Source organism: Mauremys reevesii, linkage group 1, assembly GCF_016161935.1.
Source record: "Mauremys reevesii isolate NIE-2019 linkage group 1, ASM1616193v1, whole genome shotgun sequence".
In the NCBI taxonomy this organism is placed as follows: domain Eukaryota; kingdom Metazoa; phylum Chordata; order Testudines; family Geoemydidae; genus Mauremys; species Mauremys reevesii.
Genome location: NC_052623.1, coordinates 278,753,944 through 278,776,308, shown reverse-complemented (window position 1 = coordinate 278,776,308; position 22,365 = coordinate 278,753,944). Strand labels below are relative to the sequence as shown.

At 41.9% G+C, this 22,365-nt stretch overlaps 1 protein-coding gene across 6 annotated transcripts in view; it reads left to right on the top strand.

The window, feature by feature from the left end:
• Positions 1–22,365, top strand: part of VEZT (vezatin, adherens junctions transmembrane protein) — an 86,897-nt gene that overhangs the window by 15,138 nt on the left and 49,394 nt on the right. For 4 of the 6 annotated variants that reach the window (XM_039495685.1, XM_039495678.1, XM_039495723.1 and 1 more), the window contains exon 2: positions 13,398–13,532. The exons of 1 other annotated variant lie outside the window; for it this stretch is intronic. In XM_039495685.1, the coding sequence (XP_039351619.1) occupies positions 13,398–13,532 (135 nt within the window). Of the gene's footprint in view, positions 1–13,397; positions 13,533–15,091; positions 15,223–22,365 lie in introns of all 6 variants that reach the window. One more of the 6 variants, XM_039495692.1, reaches the window with a different exon arrangement.

Below are 22,365 nucleotides of genomic sequence, written 5' to 3'. Positions count from 1 at the left end.
AGGTTGCTTGTATTTCAGATGTGAATGAAATGGTTCATATTCTAGTTAAACGAACTTCAGGAACCCCCTGAAAAAAACTGTTTCTGTGTTCTTAAAGTAGACAATTGAGAATCCATCTTTAGCTCTTGGAAGATGATATATGTTCTCCTAGATGTGTGCTTTTTAAAAGCCTGCCTTGAGGCACTAGGTCAAGTAACAGCAGTTTGCAAGATATTTCCTGCTTGGCTGTTTAACCTTCCAGAAGGCTTCTGTTGGCTTTTTTTTTTTTTTTTGGCTCTTTGTTTTGCCAACCCTCCTACGTTTTGTAATAGTTTATATTTTGTGGCACAGGATCTCTGGTATATCCTAACAAAGATACCAGTGTGTTAGACCTCAGTCCTCAGGGATCACATTTTGGGGAGGAAAGAAATAATGGTGCTCTCCCAAGTGCCACCAACACATCTGTTTCCTTGTAACACCACAGTGAGACAGCACTCACAGTACTTTCCCTTATAAGGGCATGTCTACATTACCAAATTAGTCAGAACTGTAATTACTGCAGTGGTTTATGTCCACACTATCCTCCTGACGGTGGCATGCATCCTCATGAGGAACGCTTCCACCGACATGAGGGGCAGTGTGGGAGCTTGAGAGCTTGGCTGCTTCCCTGGTCTTTTGGCTCCCTGCTCCCCCCTGGGAGCCTGGCTTGCCCCCTAGGCTCCCTGCCAGGAGCACAGCTGCCCTCCTGGGCTCTCAGCTCCCTGCTTCCTGCCAGGAGCCCAGCAGCCACCTTGGTTCCCAGCGGGGAGCTCTGCGCCCAGAGCCTGGGCAGTTGTTGGGCTCCCAGCAGGGAGCCGGACACTTTGATGCAGCTGGGCTCCCAGTGGGGAGCCGGGAGCCAGGTTTTCTTGCCAATTGCATGGCTCCAGCACAGAGCCCTGAAATTGACAAGAATGACAGCCAACAGCCCATGGAAATAATCTGCAGTGTCTATGGACACTGCATAACCCTAACTACACTGACATGAGCCCTACACCTCTTGTGGAGGTGAAGTTATTATGTTGGTGTACCAGGGCACTTACATCAGTAGGAGCAAAGCTGTAGTTTAGTCACTGACATAGGTCGACTTAACTCTGTAGTGTAGACCAGGCCTTAATCATCATAATGGGATTGTCCCTCTTTCTTCTCATGTGTTTTGCTTAATGGTGAAATAGATAACAATGTTGAGATTTAATTGATTGTTGGGATTCAGAGTTAATATCAACTGAGGGCTTGGCTACACTTGCAAGTTGCAGCGCTGGTAGAGGCTTTCCAGCGCTGCAATTAGTAACCGTCCACACCTGCAAGGCACATCCAGCGCTGCAACTCCCTGGCTGTAGTGCTGGCTGTACACCTGGTCAGGTTGGGGTGTAGCGATTGCAGCGCTGGTGATCCAGCGCTGCTCATCAAGTGTGGACACACACCAGCGCTTTTATTGGCCTCCAGGGAATAAGGAGATATCCCAGAATGCTTTTAACTAAATTACTCTCTTTGTTTTGTTATGCAGTCTCTTTGTTTTGTTGTGAACTCCGATCGGCTCCGTTGAACTGCTTATCTAAAAAAACAAACACTGATCACAGCAAACAGGAGCTATCTGTACCTGGCTGTGAATGATCAAATGAGAGGCAGGGAGTGAATGTTTGCTTGACAGAGAAACAGCGTTGGATGCAGGCTGTTTGCAATTAAGACTAAGGGTTCGTGAACATTTTGTGATTTTTCAATCCAGGAAGCTAACACACAGTGGTGGCTCCAAAAATCCACTCTCTCTCTCTTCCCCGCTCCCTGTCACAGTACACCACCCTCCACCCCCCTCTTTTGAAAAGCACGTTGTTGCCACTTGAATGCTGGGATAGCTGCCCATAATGCAGCACTCCTAACAGTGCTGCAAATGTTGCAAATGTGGCCACACACCAGCGCTGGTAGCTGTGAGTGTGGCCACACACCAGCGCTGTTCCTGCACAGCTGCATGACCAGCGCTGTAACTCCCAGCGCTGCAACTTTCAAGTGTAGCCAAGCCCTGAGATGGATAAGGGAAGGTCACTCCTTGGAGCTATTGTTTAAAGCTGTCTGTAGACTCAGAAGGTGTTACGTTGATTTACTGACTCCAGTTTAAAAAAAGTTCCGCTCATCGAGCTGCTGCAAACTAGCCAGTAGCTCCTTACTCAGATGATTTTTGCTTGTGTAAGGAATATGGGGTTGGATATTCGCACATTCCTAAACTTCCAGGTACAGATTTTGGGAACATCCAGCAGTATTGTCTTTTACCTGCCTCCGTTTCTTCTGCCTTCTATCAATGACTCACTTACCACTTTTTGTTACACTCTTTCAATTATGATTCTGCGCCTATGTCTTTGTCATGAAAGCTTTCTTGGGCTGCTCAGACTGTACTCTGCAGCCCCTGTTTTAAGTGGGGAAACAGTATCGTGGCCTCAGTGTAAAAAATAAATGATCTGTCTAGTATTATATTATATATATATATATACATTTCTTTATTATTTCTTTCTGTGGCACTTCTGTGGTGTATGCAGCTACCTGCAGAGATCTGAAAAAAGAAAAAAAAAAGAGCTTTATCTTTTCTCAGTTACAATGGTGTGGAACTTATTTAACCCTTTCAGTGCAGTTAGATGCACAAGGTAATTGATGTATGTTGTATATCAGAAATTTTCCTGGAATAATGAGAGGAGAGGTAAATGGTTCCAAGGACTGCTTTGAATGCTGCATTTAAGCAATATATTGCTATAGCTTTTCTGCTGAAGTACTAAAGAAACCAAAAAAATAATGAGGAGGACTGTATACTACCAGTTACAGACAAAAGGGAGTAGAAAATTTAAATGACATTCTTTCGCTGTCTCAAAGTCATTGTCTAATATTAGCTTTGTGTTGTGAGCGATTGGCTGGATGACGGTCAAATCAAATGAGGAGATGATTACCAGCTAAGAGAATATGACCAATACTTTTAAATACTGTTGCTTGGAAAGCCTTTTTAATGGCTTTTTTCTAACATTGATGTGCAGTAATTCTTTTAAGCAGTATCTTTTTAAATCCATCATCTGATTCTCCCTTCCCCCAGTTCTAAAGCAACATTAGTCAGGAAAAATTGCACCGTCCTGGTAAGTTTCAAACTGCTTCTACTGTTGCTGGCAGGAAAATGCTACTGTGCAGGAGCACAGATGCAATTACATTGACTGTTACTTCTCATCTTCTGCTTGGGTCACCCTGGAGGCACAAGTGGAAAAAAATGGGGAGGTGGGAGAGATTCTCACAGACACATGGGAAGAGTATAGGAGAGAGAAATGGAAATCTCTTCTCCAGGAGACAAAGACTGCACTATCTGTGAGTTCTTAACTTTTTTTATTTTAATATAGACTTAAAAATTGTTTTCCTTTGGGTTTGGCCAGTGCTCATTTTGGCCTTTGCTGTCACTATAGTGAAAATGCAGTAATGTTTTTATTGAGGGTGCTGTTTAAAGCTGTACTCTAGGTGATGTAATCTCTGATAGTGTTCTTTTCACATAGCAGCATCTTCAGCTTTGGAGGAAAGCATTCCAGTGTTTTAAGAAAATCTCTTAAAACAAATTAGTCTGGAGAAGGTATTAAATGTTATTTTAAAGTGATATTGCTTAGCTAAATCTTAAAATTAAAGATTGGGAATGGAGAAGATTTTTCTGGGTAGTGAATTTGTTGTAATAGAAAATGTTAGTTTTATTGGGGAGCCCTCATGTTTTAGAGAGATACTGGAGAAACCCTGAGTCATTTGCCTCATGATGCATCAGCAGAAATAACTTGGGTGTGGCTTTGATTTTACTTGCTATTATAATAAGTCAAGGAAAGCTTCTAGCATGGTAGTCTCATTTGTTATTACAATGTTGTTTGTCATAATTTGCAAAGAACACTATAGTGCAATGTGGTCATTATGAAAAGCTACAGAATATTTATGTATTGCTCGGGAGACAGCTCATCTTTGATTTACTGTCTGCTTTCTGGAACTAGGAAACTCCCTCCTGTAATAATCTTCCTGTCACACAACATTGCACAATTGTTGGATTTCTCATTTATCTTTAACTTTTAAGTTTATTTATTACTCAGTTCATGTTTTACTGTAGGCTTAATCTGAGTTTCAGTTGCACACAAGGCTCAGGGTATGTCTACACTACCCGCCGGGTCGGTGGGCAGCAATCGATCTAGCGGGGATTGATTTATCACGACTAGTCTAGACGCAATAAACCGACCCCCGAGCTCTCTCCTGGGAGCGGCACCAGTCGACTCGTCGCGTTGAAGACACCATGGTAAGTCGTTCTAAGTACATCAACTTCAGCTACGTTATTCATGTAGCTGAAGTTGCATAACTTAGATCGATACACCCCTCCCCCCCCCAGTGTAGACAAGGGCTCAGACTTGGTCTTCTCAGAGACAGTTTAACCAACTCATTGCTGCTGACAGCAAACATGGCTTGCAGGTGACTGCCTGAGACAAATTAGAATGGAAAGAGAGGCAACTCATGTTATGTGCATCAAAGGAATATAAAATTTAGTTTCTTGGAATCCTAGAATTGTTTTCAGTTTCCAACACACACTACTGACAGTTATCCCAGTAAAATTACCTTTTTCATGCATGTAATACTCGATGTTTTATGATTACAGCAGTGTACACCTATTGAACCTTGACATGTTCAAGCAAACCATGGAGCAAGAATCAGAGGTTTAACTATACTTAAAATAGGCTTAAAAGTAAGTTTGCTCTCCATTTTAGGGGACAAAGGGAACAAGTGATTTAGAGGGTCTCAGTGACTGGCTGGAAGTGGAAGAACTTCACAAACAAATACAGCTTGTATTAGAATCTAGTCCTAAAATAAACCCTACTCCCATTGAAGTAAAGATGATTATATTATTATTTACCCTACATTGTGTATAGTCCCATTGGAAACTAGAGATATTGTGACAGGCACACTGCATTTGAACATATAAAAATAAATAATAAACAACGAAAAATAATTTCTCCTGGAAGTTTTGTAACTGAAGCATTGCAACGTCCTGTTACCTATTGGTAACCAGGAAAATGAAATTAAGAAGCAAAAATGATACTGACTACTCTAGCTTTTGTCCAGGCTGAGAAAAATGCAAAAGTGTAAATGATCAAAAATAAAGTTTTAAAAATACTTTCATTTTTAATCATCTAAGTCTGTGTTAGCCATAAGGAATGTTTTTAATATTTCAGTGTGACATATCCCTTTTAGGTCACCCCATTTTAAATGAGCACCTGACATTTTGGCATGAAGAAGGCTTTCTCTCAAAAGCGAATAAAACTTGTAAAATTGCAACCTGCTGCTAAGTGCAAGGATGGACTTTGTGATTTGTCCCAGGCCTAGTGATTGTTATCCATAATATGGGAAATCATCAACACTTCTTTTTTTTTTCACTTTATTCCTCTCTTGATTTATTGACAAGAAGCAATGTACAAAATCTATAGAGGGGATGGTAGGAGGAAGAAGAGACAGACCCCAAGAAGCAAATTGTTTCATTTCAGCATGGCTATTTTAGGTGAAAGCATCTCAGCCTAACACTGATATTGAATGAAAACATGAACCAAAAAAAGCTCATAACAATAACTACCATGGCTGAAAGTAAGTATAAGTGAGTGTGAGAGAGAGAGAGTGTGTGTGTGTATGTATGTAAACTTTGGTGTTCCCTTTGCATAAAATTAAATGAGTGAGAAGTGTTGTTTAATCATCTGAGTTAGAACTTGTGTTATAATGCAGATAGATTGAGAGATTTAGTTACTGATTTTTTTAAAAAGCTTCATGAAGATGAAAAATGCTATGTAAGTAATAAGGACAATATTTCTCTCTCTCTTGACGGGGCACAATCTATAGAACAGGATCCCGTCTAATGATGAAGTTGCACAAATGAGAGTTTTTGGAATCTTTCATCAAAATGCTGACAGCTTCATGTGTATGTTCCCACACAGGAAATGTACTCCTCAGTCGTCTTATTCCTTTCCTAGATTTCCTAGCTATTGGGTTCAAATGTGTCTCTTTTTTTGGGAGAGTGAGTGGGGAGGGGTGCAGATTTCTGTACAGTCTGGTACAAAAATCCCAGACAAGTTATACAAACCTTATAACTGTCCAAGTGACAGATTGGTCAGTATCATTTAAAATCAGACCATATCTAGGTCATTTCCCCCACCCCCATAAATGCATTCATGCCATTAATGCTATCTCTAGTAGCACAAGTGTCATCTTTGAATGTTATGGGTGAGAGAATGGGGAAGCTGAACATTTTGCCATGTGTACTGTGAATGTAGGGTGACCAGACGTCCCGATTTTATCAGGACTGTCCCGATATTTGCTTGTTTGTCCCGCGTTCCGACCGATGTTCAGTCGGGACACTGGACGGACAAACAAACAATTTTGCCCTCCGCTCCGGCGCACAGGTGGAGCCCGGAGGGGCTTTCGCCCCCACCCCCGCCCTGACCCCTCCTTCCCCCATTAGATCCCTCCCCAAATCCCTGCCCCCAGCCTCGCCCCCTCACGGCCCCATTGGATCCCGAGCTGGGCCTGGGGAGGAGACGCCCCCGTGCAGCAGCCTGGGCACACGGGCCATGGCCAGATGGGGCCGGGAGCGCTGCAGTGCTCCAGCCCTGCAGCCCGTGGGGCAGCGCAGTGGGTCCGGGGGCAGCGCGGCCCGGGGGTGTGGGCCGCCGGAGACATGCGGCAGAGGGGGGCTGCGGGGGTGAGACTTGTCCCAGGTGGGGCGGCCGGCGGACAGGGGCGAGGAGCCGGTCAGGGACCCCGAACCCATAAACTTCCCCGTCACTGCCAGGAAGGAGCCGCTGGAGTACAGCCGAGCGGGAGAGGTGCGGGGCTCCCCACCGGCAGCGGGACATGCCACATGTGCCTGGGGCGGGCTGGGGGGCAGGAGGCTCCACGGGGAGGGCAGCGCGCGTGCTGCCGGGATGCTGTGTGCAATCCTGTGGCGCGGCCCCTGTGAAACTGCTGTTGGGTTTTTTTTGTTTTGTTTTGTTTTTCCCCGCCGCCCTTTTTTTTTTTTTGCTCTCCCCCTCGCGTCCCGATATTTCATCCCTCTGATCTGGTCACCCTATGTGAATGAGAGAGCTCTCTCTTAGTAGAAGAGGCCCTCTGAAGAGCATGCATTAACTCATGATTCTTACCACTCTTCTCCTAGTGGCCTCACCCCCTAAGGCATATTCGTTGCTTGTGCTTTGACATTGCCTGTAATCTTTTAATAGATACTCACTATAAAGCGATCCTAAATTCTTTTTTTTACTTAAAATTAATGGGACTTCTTAGCCATTGGATTGCTCCAGGTTGTCCAACCTAATGGAAACTGACAGGTTCATCCGTAAGCGACACAGTATAATAAAAAAACCTTCAAGAAGTGCACCAGAAGGAACTCTAATGAAACTCAGTGCAATCAAAAAAATATGATTTGTATTTTACACTTGTTATGGTCAAAACATAATAGAGTAACTGTGTGCGCTATTGAGGCTGTTATACCAGCTATTTCCCTCCATGTTGGCATTGTGTTGCTGACTAGTCTTGCTTGAAGAAAGTCTACTCCAAACAATGGTTGTAGTGCCTGTGTGCTGTTAGGAAGCTTGCATATGAGCTGTCACAGGTGTGCTGTGGGTCCACATAATGGTTAGCACACCAAATTATTTTTAGCTAAAACAAGGCCCAAGATTAAGTTTATCCCTTTCTCTCCTGAGTTTTCGTGCTTGCAGGACATTTTAAACAAATTTAACATTACATTTAAAAAAAGATAATACTCTACTGTATGGCACTTACTCATGTTCCTGTTAAATTAAACACTTCTGCTTGGTTGAAATACTCTACTCGGAGGAAAATGTACCTTCTTACCAGCTAATCCAGAACTTCATGACTTCATGACTCTTTAATGATGCATTCCAGATTTACCTGCATTTGAAGAAGTACCCTTCTTTAATGGGAAGGGCACTTGAAGAAAATGCCATTGAGCTGTTGCACTGGAAAATTCCCCAGAAGGAGCTGAGTCACTTGTCTACTCCAGAGACTTGTACTCTGTCCATCATTGTGGGTGAAGTGAATTTTCTGCACAGAGCTTTGAATTGAGATGCCTTAGAAATAGACTCATGAATTTGTTAGAATTCGTGTTTGAGTTTCAGGTAGTGAGTGAACAATGAGCTGTTGTTGTGAGTAATTCAAGGAGAACATGCCAAAGTATGCATATGGTTTGATTTAAATTGAAGCCAGTGACTGAGGAAGTACTTTGGAAATGGAAGTAAAAATAACTGTAGCTACCAAGTTATAGACCTACACTGTATAATAGCAAGTGGTTAAGTTATTTGTATAGAAACAATGACTGAAATGTTTGCTAAATGGCAAGAAGTCTTTTGAAGCTGCAAATTATGTACCTAAAGTGGTAGTGGTGTTTTAATCTTGTTCTCCTTGACTTGCTTCAGATGTTGTCGTTATGGTAGCAGCAGGTAATGGCAATTAATATAACAATTTATTTTAAAGATTTATCTAGGTCTTAGGTCAATTTCCCAAAGATCATGCAGAGATTTGTGAACCTCTTCACAGATAGATTGCATACACAAACTTCCAGGATTATATGCACTTTTTACTTGGGAAAATCATATTAATTTTGTGACTGAAGAACATTTCTGGCCTCTTACTGGTGACATGTCTACTTGACTTTCCACTTAGTAAATTTCCTCTATAACTAGTGTTGTGAGTGAATTGTAATCTAGTAAAATGCTCATATTCTTCAACAAGACTTTTCTGCCATTTTAAGTAAGTTTTTAATAAATACTTCAGAGGGACTTTTTGCTGAACAATTGAAATAGGGTGCATTCTTCGCATATTGGCTAAGTAGTTTTCAACTATTTTTCACTTGCAGACCCCTAAAAAATTTCAAATGGAGGTGTGGACCCCTTTGGAAATCTTAGACAAAGGTAGAAACCACTGTTCTATGGTAACAACAACATTTTGCGGACCCCTTAGACGTAGTCTGCGGACCACCAGGGGTCCATGGACCACTGGTTGAAAACCACTGGACTAATCCTTCCTTTGTTATGAGTCTGAAACGTCTGCATTTAAAAAAAAAGTCTCTGGAAAAATGGAATAGAATCTGCTTCATGTTCTTACTGAATGAGGTTTACATTAGGCTGTCAAGCAATTTAAAAAAATTAATTGCGATTAATCACACTGTTAATAATAGAATACCATTTATTTAAATATTTTTGGATGTTTTTCTACATTTTCAAATATTGATTTCAATTACAACACAGAATACAAGTGTACAATGCTCACTTTATATTTATTTTTGATTACAAGTATTTGTACTGTAAAAAAAACAAAAGAAATTATATTTTTCAATTTACCTAATACAAGTACTATAGTGCAATCTCATTACAATGAAAGTTGAACTTACAAATGTAGAATTATATACCAAAAAATCCACTCAAAAATAAAACAATGTAAAACTTTAGAGCCTACAAGTCCACTCAGTCCTACTTCTTGTTCAGCCAATCACTCAGACAAACAAGTTTGTTTACATTGGCAGGAGATAATGCTGCCCACTTCCCTCAATGTGTCGCAGCAGTCAAAAAAGCTAATATATCCCTTTTGAGATGGGGCAATCAGAACTGCACATACTGTTCAAGGGGTGGGCATATCATGGATTTATAGAGTAGCATTATGATATTTTTTGTTTCATTATCTGTCCCTTTCCTAATGGTTCCTAACACTATTAGCTTTTTTGACTGCTGCGACACATTGAGTGGATGTTTTCAGAGAACTGTCCACAATGACTCCAAGATCTCTTTGTTGAGTGTTAACAGCTAATTTAGATGCCATCATTTTGTATGTCTAGTTGGGATTATGTTTTCCAATATGCATTACTTTTCATTTATCAAAACTGAATTTCATCTGCCATTTTGTTGCCAAGTCATCCAAATCTTAAATCCTTTTTGTTATAAGTTTAATTTTTAACATGTTGTCTTTATGCCTGAAACACAGATGGAAGAGAGTGAGTACATGACTATCTGACCCAAGAGAGTTTACACTAAGTAAACAAAATTAACATCCTCGGCACAAAACCAATCAATCTTGGAAGCCCACTGCCTGTACAAATACAAAAAATCTCTTATGTAACAGATTTCACAGAGCCAATATCTGAGAAAAGAAAAGCTAACTTAAAGACTTTGTTGCCCTGACTCTCAAACTCAACAATAGAATTTTTCTTTATTTCAGCTCAAGACAATCTTGAAGGAATGGAGATCTATAGGCACTTTGAGACTGTTCACTAAACATAAAATTGTCTTGGGCTTCTCTAAATATGTTTAGTTAAAGAGAAACAATCTTGGATAGCACAGATAGCTAGATATTCATTTTTCTTCCTCCAAATGTTTAACAATACTCCATACCTCTCTCATGTTAGAGAGAAAAATAAGTCAACTGAAGCCCTTCCCCCCATATTTTTAGCTTTTGTAAAGAGTCTCAAAATGGCCTCAGGCGAAAGGGGCTATTGAAATCATCCATGTAAACTAGAGCTGTCGCAGTTAACTCACGTGATTGTCAAAAAATATTAATCACGATTAAAAATATTAATCGCAGTTTTAATCGCACTGTTAAACAGAATACTGATTGAATTTTATTAAATATTTTGAATGTTTCCCTACGTTTTCATATATATTCTATTCTGTGTTGTAATTGATATCAAAGTGTATGTTATTTTTTATTACAAATATTTGCACTGTAAAAATGATAAATAGTATTTTTGAATTCACCTCATACAAGTACTGTAGTGCAATCTTCGTCCTGAAATGTAGCTTTAGTTTTGGTTACATAACTTCACTCAAAACCAAGTAGCAGGGGTGGGGTCTCGAAGAGAAAGGGTGGGGGCTGGAGGGAAACTCCATCACATGCTGCTTCCAGGGGCTTGCAAGTGACAACTGCAGCAGAGCATGCTGCATTGCAGCAGGGCAGAGCCTGGGATCGGGCACCGGGGCCCCACTCGCTGGAATCCCCGGGGCCGGGAGCGTGACAGTGGCCTGGTCTACACTACGCGTTTAAACCGGTTTAAGGAGTGTAAAACCGTTTTAATGCCACACCCGTCCACACTAAGAGGCCCTTTATATCGATATAAAGGGCTCTTTAAACCGGTTTCTGTACTCCTCCCTAACGAGAGGAGTAGCGCTAGTATCGGTATTACCATATCGGATTAGGGTTAGTGTGGCCACAAATCGATGGTATTGGCCTCCGGGCGGTATCCCACAGTGCACCACTGACCGCTCTGGACAGGAATCTGAACTCGGATGCAGTGGCCAGGTAGACAGGAAAAGCCCCGCGAACTTTTGAATATTTCCTGTTTGCCCAGCGTGGAGCTCCGATCAGAACGGGTGGCGATGCAGTCCGAAATCAAAATAAAAAAAGAGCTCCAGCATGGACCATGCGGATGTGATCGCAGTAAGGGCAGGCAAATCTGTTCTATCAGCGCTCCGTTACAGAAGACGAAATTCAAGATCATTTTTAAAAAATCTCCACACAGATGCCATTGCTGGAGCTCTTTTTTTATTTTGATTTCGGACTGCATCGCCACCCGTTGCTTTCCCAGAGGAAGGAGTGACTGACGACATTTACCCAGAACCACCCGCGACAATGATTTTTGCCCCATCAGGCACTGGGATCTCAACCCGGAAATTCCAAGGAGCGGGGGAGGCTGCGGGAACTATGGGATAGCTACGGAATAGCTACCCACAGTGCAACGCTCCAGAAGTCGACGCTAGCCTCGGACCGTGTGGATGCACACCACCGATTTAATGTGTTTAGTGTGGCCGCACGCACTCGATTTTATACAATCTGTTTTGCTAAATCGGTTTATGTAAAATCGGAATAATCCCGTAGTGTAGACGTACCCAGTGCTGCCAAGCTGGGCTATAGTGGAGATGCTGGTGCTGCCCAAGGGTCACGAGCTGCTGGACAGGAAGCAGCGCGGCAAGTGAGTGCTGGACAGCCCCATCTCCGGCCTGCTGCCCAGCCCCAGCCACCGGCCCTAAGCATGCTGCGCCCCTGGGGCTGTCTGAGCCAGACAATATGGGCCAGGTGCCACCAGTGAGTAGAGATATCTGTGGATATGAAGTGAATATCCGCGGATTTGCAGGGCTCTATTCAGAGGTTTAGTCTGATCTTTAGACCATGGTTTGTTGGTTTGTTTCAGATGGAAGGGGTGAAAATTATAAATTATTCAGTTCCTTATAAGCTACAATAAAAGAGCATCCATGCAGTTTGGGCACCCTTTACATTCTTTTTAAAATGCACAAATAAACAAACACATCAGTTGCCCCAGATCAAATCAGATAACCAAGTGAAAACATAAATGTAGTAGAAATTAATCAACCACAAACTCAATCACTACTGGAGTCTCTCACCATCATTACCCAGCTCTATCCATCACCCATCTCTTTAGGGGCAAGTGGGACAAGGAAAAGGTTACTGAAAGAGAAACAAATTTTGATGTAATTTTCTGTTATATGTTTCATTTTGTTTGAAATAGTAAAACAGAAGTTGTTTGACATTGTGATTCACTTGCATGAGTATGGTAACATATTGCTTTGGCAAGTGATGGACTAGATGAGCGCGCAGAACTTTTCCATCTCTTTTTCTATGATCATGTATTACCCTGGAAACCTACTTGCGTTTTTTTTCTTTCCACTAAGCAGGAATAAGCATTTAGTACTGTAGATTCCTTCTGCCTTGAGAGTCATACTATAGATTGTGCACAGTCTCCTGTTAAATCTTATCCATCTGCTGCATATATACAAATGTACACGTATAGGATAGAACATCATTAATTTGCAGTGATGTCTGGGAAACAGTGCAAATTAATTAATTTTTATGAATTATCAAGTAAGTCAATGAACAAACAGTATTTTTTTTTAAAAAGCTCGTTTTGTGATGCCTTGTCATTAACTTATTTTTGCCACCTGTAGTTTGTTTGATATTCCATTCTGGATCTAAATATTACCATTCTGAGAGCATCCATAGCTCTTTGGTGTACTCTCTTTGAGAGTGTTGGAAAACAGGCATTTTGATGTTTCTGTGAATGTTAAAATAGGTGGATCGGCAAGTAGTACTATGTGTGTACAGTAGAATTTTGGTTTTGTGCCCTTAACACTTGTTTTGCTGGATGCTTCCTGCCCTGTCCCCTGCCTTCCTGATGTACTTGGTGACCCTGACCCTGAAAACTGAGCTTTCTTCCTGTTCTGTACTTCGCAGGCAATTGTGTGGCTGGACCGTATTTGTGGATATGTAATCATGGCTTTTCTTTCTGAGAAGTGTTAAAGAGGCCATTTGGTCTTTCTTTTTCAATTCTCTTTCAGAATTCTCCTCTTTACCAGTATTTGCAGGATTTGGGCCATACAGATTTTGAAATATGTTCAGCTGTGTCGCAGAAGACAGAACAATGCACAGCAGCGGAGGGGCAACAAGAACAAGATACCTGTTCCACCCAGAAAGTGAGCATTCACCTTGGCCTTGCAGCTATGTTAAAAATATATATAAAATTACAGACATTATATAAACTTTTGCTATATAAAAAGTTATTGGAACTAGTAGCTTCCTTATCTTGCCTTTCTGCTGATACAGTTTGAGGCTGAGGAAATGCTCCTCAGGATTTAAATGTTTTAGAGAGGCAGGAGACTTGAGCAGTGAATTTTGAAAGAGCTGTATGCTTTATATTATTTACCAGATATTTTTATAGTAATTTAATATGGGATTAATACAGCCTGAAAAGTTTCCAGCTTTGCTCATGCTTTGAGCTGCTAAACACCACTTAATATATAACAAGTATGCAACAGGTGGGACTTCTTGCTGGAAAGTAGAGGGAAAATAACAGTTGTCTCTGAGACACCAGAACCATACTAGTTTATGGAGAAATAACAGTGACTGGTGTTCCTAACTTCTTCTTATGGGCCTGATTCACTTTGGGTCTAGCACACTTTCTGTAATGAACATTTCAGTGGTTTAGCCTAACTGCCCTACACTGGTGGCCAAACTATTTTCAGGTGTAGTTGACTGTAGGTCAAGGAGGATCAATTATTGTTGCCAGCAATGGCTCCTTTTGATTATGTACAAGAGAGCCCTATGTCTTTTACTGCATCCGAAGCAATTTAAGATATTCTAAGTTTTTAAACAGCTTAAACCATTCTTTGATATTACAATGGCTTGAAGCAAAGTTTTTCAAATGAGAGTAAGGGAGTTTCAGTGAGATTTGGGCACTGAACTCTTGTCAGCTTTTTTGAAAATTTCAGCCTCAATGATTATGCCACTCTGCAATAGTTTTAGTTTATTTGGCTTGGGGAGCTTTAGTTAAGAATGGTAGCGGTCAGGAGGAATAAAGCTGAATAGCTCCAAGTTATAGATTCCACAAGCCTGTAGACCGAATAATTACCAGGAGCTGAACAGCTCAGACTTTACACTTTAAAAACAGGGAAATGACCAGTAGGTTTTTTTGAAGGAGTTTTACATTTGGATTATGCTTGACAAATCAAGGACCTGGAATTTAGGATATTCCAAAAATTAAGTTTATTTCCACAATGTTAACTTGGGCATGCAGTACATATGTAGTATTGTACACTTTGATTAATGTATTGTTTGTTAACAATGAAACCATGAAGCCACAGTTGTAGAGTTGGCCACAGAGTTTTTCTTCTGGGGCAGCTGCTACAGGAATAATCTCCCTACTGGCCATAAAAATTATGATTTTTGTGCAAATTTGTGTGGTGTTTAGATGTGCTTGTAATTATTAGAACTGTGAGCACTGGCTGTTGGGAGTCTGAGAGGACAGGAAACAGGAAGGAGGGGGGAGGAGTTGAGGAGGCTGAGTGAGAGTTACAGAGGGTGCAGCAGCAGCTTCGTAAAGAGGTTTCCACTGTAAAAATTAAGTCCTGTTGAAGCTTGTTAGTACCTTGCCTGCTTGATACAACAATTTGGTTGTCATATTGTCCATTCTTTAGCACCTAGTTGGAGCATGCTCAGTGCAGTTATTTTCTGCCTGCCTCTTTCTCTTCCACAGTGGAGAGTTCTGTTTTCAAGGAACATGCTCCAGCTATGTGCTAAGCCAGAGCCTGGAGGAAAAAAGAGGCCTCTATGCAGACTTTTGTGCCCAGAACACTTCAGGGTGGGGTGCCCCCCAACACGATAAAGGTAAGAAGCTGGAACAAGGTTCCACAGACTCAATGATTGTCTGTATCTTAAAAATCCCTGTTTCTTTCCCACTCTGCTTGCTGCAGCATTGCACTCGCTTGCCTATGTCCATGACCTGATGGCATCTCACTCGTGTCCACTGTTGCTTTCCACCCTCGTCCAGTGCTCAGTCACCTTTGCACATAACACACTGCTGTTTTTCCAACAGCTTCTCCAACCTGCAGTCCCTTTCCTGGCCACTGCTGCTTTCCTGCTCCCACACCCTTCTCATTAGTAAGAAGTGGAATAGCTACTGCACCCACATCCTTTCTTAGCAGCAGGAAAGAGAGAGAGTATGATACCACCCTACATTCTACAGTGAGGCTCTCTGATTTTTTTGTGACATACCAGTGGTGGATCTTGTGATAAACTGCAAGTTGGGCAGCAGTCTGGGAAACACATTCAGAAGCAGGCTCTTATGAAATAAAATTAATAACGCCATATTGATATCAATATTGATATCAATCTAGTTTATATAGATTCTTATACCGTGGTCATCACTATAGTATATGAATACCTTCCAATGATGCATTAAGCAGCATGACTAACATGTGTTATGCCTTTGTTTTCTCATCCTTTCCCAGGGCTGGGGAAGTGATTTATGCATTATTTTGTTTTAAAATTTAATTTTAAATACACACACACACACAGGTTGCTATATGTTTGTTAGAGAAGGCAAGGTCAAAGAAATGTGTCTTGCACTTAAGGCAGAAGATAGTGAGGTTTGTGGTAGTCCTTAATTCCTATGGAAGTCTTTGTGTTGATAGATTCTAGCACGCTATGGCACTAACATAATAAAAAATAAATTAAAGTCCCTGATTCTGTTAATGCTGCTTTGTGTCGCTCAATCCTGTTGTCACAACATTTCCAGTTGGTCGTAGAACTCAGCATTGGTGTCAGTAGAAACCGTAGCATCTTGCTGTGGAATTTCTGTCACGTGTGCTGCAGAGCATGTAAGGACAAGTGTCAAATTTATTGTTGTGGGAGTGAGCTTAGCTTTTGGAGTTTCTTCGCCCTTGAATGCCTAGTTTCTCAATCTTAAGGTGTCATTAAAATATATACTTTTTATTTAATATGTGAGCTGTTTTCTGGTGAACGTTCATCTAGCTAACTAGTGAATTAGAAGTAATCATTGCTGGCTTCTTTCAGTGCTCATGGAGTACAGTCTGACACTAATTAGGAACTAATGCTGCTTTAAGTTAACACAACATTAAAAGGATTCCTCAATACATTATGTCCATTTCCATTGGTTTTCACAGCTGTCAAACTGAGGACACTAGCTGTGACTGACTTGTTCCTCTAGAAATCTCACAGAAGCTATGTTTTCCCTTTCAAGTTATTGGCATTTGGAATGCACCTGCAGTTAACTGACCTATTTCTGCTTTTGTGCAATGAGGTTTATTTTAATTAAAACTCTTTTATTTATTGAAATTAGGTCAATAAAAAGTGATATCCGATTGGCTGATACCTGTACATTGTTGTGAAGTAGTTCACAGGTTGGTTCTAGTTAGCTCCAGTACTTTCCCTTATATGTGTTATCTTATGAAAGGCAGAAAATTTGTGCAATCTGATTGCATGTTTATGTATGTAACTTACCAATTTCCCCAACGTGTATTGTTTCTATCTCTCATTTCTTCTGAAACAGCTTACTCATTTTATTGGCTTAGGACGGGGTGGGCAAACAACAGTCGAGGTGCTGCATCCAGCCCTTCAGACGTTTTAATCCAGCCCTTGAGTTCCCGGCCGAGGAGCAGAGTCCAGGGCTTACCCTGCTCCAGGACCCCAGCCAGGGAGCGGGGTCGGGGGCTTGCCCTGCTCTGCACGTGCCAGGGCTCTGTGTGGCTCCCGGAAGCAGTGGCATGTCCCCACTCCAGCTTCTATGCATAGGGGCAACCAGGGGGCTCCACACGCTGCTGCCGCCCCCGCAGCTCCCATTGGCCTGGAACTACATTCAATGAAAGCTGCAGGGGCAGCGCTTGGGGTGGGTGCAGCGTGCAGAACCCCCTGGTTGCCCCTCTGCATAGGAGCCGGAGAGGGGACATGCTGCTTTTTCTGGGAGCTGCTTGAGGTAAGTGCTGCCTGGAGCCTGCACCCCTGACCCCCTCATGTGCCCCAGCCCTGATCCACCTCCCGCCCTCCAAACCCCTCGGTCGCAGCCCGGAACACCCTCCTGCACCCCCAATTCCCCTGCCCCCATCCCAGAGCCTGCACCCCTAGCCAGAGCCCTCACCTCCTCCCGCACCCCAGCCCCCAATTTCGTGAGCATTCATGGCCCGCCATACAATTTCCATACCCAGATGTGACCCCTGGGCCAAAAAGTTTGCCCATCCCTGGCTTAGGAGCTCCTCCTTTGGTGCTGTTACAACAGAGGCAATTGATCTTGGGTTCTCTTGAAACCTAAGGGCATAGGGTGTGTGTGTTTAATATATCTGTACATCAAACTCACCTGAGCAACTCATGAGCACCACAATTATGTCTGCTTTGTCTCATCTGTTTTCAAATGAGAGTGTGAGAGGAAGGGAGGGAAAAAACCCACGTGCTAATTTGGAGTTACAGGATATTGTGAATTGGAATTGATGTAATCAGTACTGGCTTTGAAACTTCAGTGCTTTTCAGTTGTCTCTCTGACACCAGATAGTCTATTTCTGTCTTTTAATTTCTGCTTCTCCTTCCCGTTTCAGTGACGTCTCTGAAGGGAACTGATGTATTGTTAGTGTGTAGTGAGGAGAAGATTGGTCTTATGGTTAAGACACTGGACTGCTACTTGAGAGCTGGGTTCAATTCCCACCACTGCCCATAACTTCTCTGGGACTTGGGCAAATCATTTAATTTCTCTGTGCCTCAGTTCTCCATTTTTAAAATGGGATTAATACTTCCTTGTTCTCACCCTTCATCTGTCTAGTGTATATAGATTGTAAGCCCTTGGGAGCAGGGACTACATTGCTTAGCTCTCTTGGGTCCTGGTCTTGGCTGAGTGCTACTTTAATGCATATATATAGTCGTATGAGGAATAGAAAGACATGGTAATTGATGCTCACTGTGTATATCTGCAGAAGGAACACCAATGCACTTGTTCTTTTCCATCCTGTTCCAAAGAGTAACCTTGACTTGCAAGTACCATAAAAGTAAGTCTCTGCATAGCTTTCAAATGAAAAATATTAAATGTAGTTCCTTGCTGCCAAAAACCTAGATGAACAACTGAGGATGTAATGGTGTTCCCAGCTTTTTGAACCTGGTTTGGTGTACAACTGTGAGGTTCCAAATGACTCCTCCAAAACACCCAGGCTCGAGAAATAGTGTTTGTTTGTTTGTTTGTTTGTTTTTCCCCAAGAGCTGGATTCTTCCTCCAAGAGGCTAAAGGATCTCTTGGAGCGGCATCTGCTTCTGGTCTCCTCCCTATGTGTCCTGCTAGATCAGGGGTACGCAACCTATGGCACGTGTGCCAAAGGCGGCATGCAAGCTGATTTTCAGTGGCACTCACATTGCCTGGGTCCTGGCCGGAGGGCTCTGCATTTTAATTTAATTTTAAATGAAGTTTCTTAAACATTTTAAAAACCTTATTTACTTTACATACAACTATAGTTTAGTTATATATTATAGACTTATAGAAAGAGACCTTCTAAAAACATTAAAATATATTACTGGCATGCAAAACCTTAAATTAGAGTGAATAAATGAAGACTCAGCACACCACTTCTGAAAGGTTGCCGACCCCTGTGCTAGATGTAGGCCTGGAAAAGGAGAGAATTATACTCCTGGGGCAAGGGAGGATGACAAAAATGCTGATTTTCCTGTAGGCTGCCACCGAGTGATTGGTGAAGGAAAGACTATTATCCAAAAATCCAAGTTGACCTAAGTTGCATTGACGTACAGCCACTGCAGTAATTGAATCGGTTTTACACATCCACACCACACTAAGCTCTTTGTGTTGGCGGTGCATGTCCTCACCAGGAGTGCTTGCACCGATTTAACTGCCATTACGGGATAGTTTCTGAAAGGCAGCAGTAGTCGATGTTAGCAATGCAGTGTCTACACTGACACTGTGTCAACCTAACTACATTGACTTAAGCGCTACACCTCTCGCAGAGGTGATGTTATTAAGTTGGTGTATTGGGCGGGTTACATAGTTACAAGTGGGAGCTACATTTTGTGTAAATGCTTACAGAGTTAGGTCAGCGAAAGCTGTCTTACGTCGAACTAACTCTGTAGTGTAGACCAGGCCTTTGTTAGAATAAGGGTTCCTAGGCCCAGTTTCCTGGCTTACTTCCAATTTGGGTAGTTACATTTGGCTTTCATCTTATTTAAATTTCCTCCATAATTTAAACTGTGTAGGATATTTTTCTCCACTTCCTATCCTAAACTATTGTGTGTGTTTCTGAGTGCTATTAACATTTTACCCCAGATGTGATTATATTTTAATAGTAGGTAAAAGTAACCTCTCCGTAGTTTCACTTTGTGAAATGTGTTGGGATGAATGTGCTATATCAGGGGTCAGCAATCTTTCAGAAGTGGTGTGCCGAGTCTTCATTTATTCACTCTAATTTAAGGTTTCGCGTGCCAGTAATACATTTTAACCTTTTTAGAAGGTCTCTTTCTATAAGTCTATAATATATAACTAAACTATAGTTGTATGTAAAATAAATAAGTTTTTAAAAATGTTTAAGAAGCTTCATTTAAAATTAAAGTAAAATGCAGAGCCTCCCGGACCGGTGGCCAGGACCCGGACAGTGTGAGTGCCACTGAAAATCAGCTCGCGTGCTGCCTTCAGCATGCGTGCCATAGGTTGCCTACCCCTGTGCTATATAAATGTGAGATACTATAAATGCCATCTTGAGGTCATCCCATACTAAAAGGAAACAGTAAATATTTTATTTATTTGGATTTAAATGAACACGCATAAAAGCATAACTATAGCCCTTGCCATAAGTTAAAATATAGAGAATACATATTTTACTATATATTTCACAAAGAGCCCATTTAACTTATTTTTGTTCTAAAGTAGCAAAGAGAATACTCGAGTCATCAAAGGCAACATGACCTGACTTGTGTGTTGATAAAGACTGTTTTACTTGTCTGTAACACTTCCAGTGGGAATAAAGACTATAAGACATCATTCCAAGATACCTGAATAATTTAATGTGTTACCGCACACCACTGGTTCACAGCCCAAAACAGTGGGTTGTCTTGTTTTGCGTCTTCAAGCTTTGGCCTGTCTGTCTTGCATTTATGCAAGCTCAGATTTTTCTTTAAAATCAAAATGAATATGAACCAAAAAATAATTTATCCAGCACTCCAAGCTGGTTTAGTCTGTAACTCAACAGATTATATTAGCTGGTAGCAGTGCTTTATTTCTGACTTTAATGGTCATTAATTAAAAGTGTCCTTGGTATTGATTTAAATGTATGCAATCAAGAGCTGAAGACTCAGGAACATGAAAGTAGTTTTAAAAGTTTATTGTCCTTAAAACAAAACTTCATCTTGAGATAATAAATATTTTTTTCTGTACTATACTTTCAATACACTGGGAGCAGAGGTTCTTGTCTAAATTAAGTATCCATCTGACCAGTCAAATGTAGTTCAAGGGCCATTGTTTACACCCCACCCATTGCTTCTACTCATTACCAAGGGGGCATTTTGCTTTACTTTGTATTGCTTCATGTTATATGACTAGAGAGCTCTTTATAACACAATTCTTGTAGCGCTATAGTTTGTGACACACGTCTTGTTGTTTTCAGTGGTGTTTCTAAATGGACAGTCTACTGCCACTGCCTCTCTGCAGCCTCAGAATGTTCTGTAGGTAAAGAGAGTTTTAGCTTGTCACCAGAATTCCCTTCTCCTACGTTCATAGGCAACAGGAACTCCAAGCTGTAATAATAGGTTTGTTCCAGCTCTAATTTCTATTAGCTTATTACTTCATCCCCTGGGTAATGCAGGATTGCTCTGTACAGTACATTTCTAGCATGTTGCCTGTTCTAGATTTCAGTACCTCAAATTACAGTATTTTGAATGCTTCCTTTGGACTTTTTCATAATCTAATTAGATAGCTCCCCTTGTTGGGATAGGATGATAACTGTACAGCCAGAAGAACTGTCATTGTGATATCTGATGTGTTGGTCCAATATATCATCCTAACCTCACTAATACTTCCCTCAGATATGGCTCTATAGCTCTAATCAGGCATAGAAACAGATGGCATATATACGTGAAAGCATTGTTTGGGTTATACTGTTGGACTCAAGTATCACTGTTCTGGGGTAACTGCACTTGTGATCCCTTTATGACCTCCTTGAGGGCCAGGGCTGGCTCCAGCTTTTTTGCCGCCCCAAGCAGTGTGTGGGGGGAACAAACCCTGATTGAGCTACCGCCGAAGTGCTGCCAAAGAGGAGGACCCGCCACGGAATTGCCACTGAAGACTGAAGCAGACCGATTGAGCTGCCGCCAAAGTGCCGCCCCTTTCTGTTGGCTGTCCCAGGCACCTGCTTCCTTCGCTGGTGCCTGGAGCCAGCCCTGTTGAGGGCATCTAGCTGTCACCTTGCTTGGGGTGAGGTGTTCCTCTCCCTCTAGACTGTGGATTTAGCCTGCAATTTCTTGTGCTCTTCAGTGTAATCATATTAGCAAGTCTGAGGGCTTGTCTACACTTAAAAGGCTGCAGTGGCACAGCTGCATCGCTTCATTGAAAACGCTACCTACGCCGATAGGATGGCTTCTCCTGTCGGCATAGTGCTCTACCTCCCTGAGAAACAGTAGCTTATGGCAAGTTTCTTCTCTCAACATTATGCTGGCTACCCCAGAAGCTAGGTCAGTATAACTGCATCACTTGGGGTGTGATGACATAAATTGTTAGTGTAGACAAGCCTGAGGTTACTTCAGGACTTGTGGTCCTATTATCTACCAAGGACGATGACAGGGTTAACCAGTGACCAGCCCATCTTCATAAAGCAAAGTATTTCTTTAGAACAAAAGCAGTACAGAGAAAACCTATCTTGAAAGTGATAAACAACATATATGCATGCCTGTCTTACCAATTGTCACCCATCTTCCACTTGGAGACCATGGTAGGTTTCAAAGTCCTTCCAACCCTTCCAGTAGGGTTTTGCCCTCTAG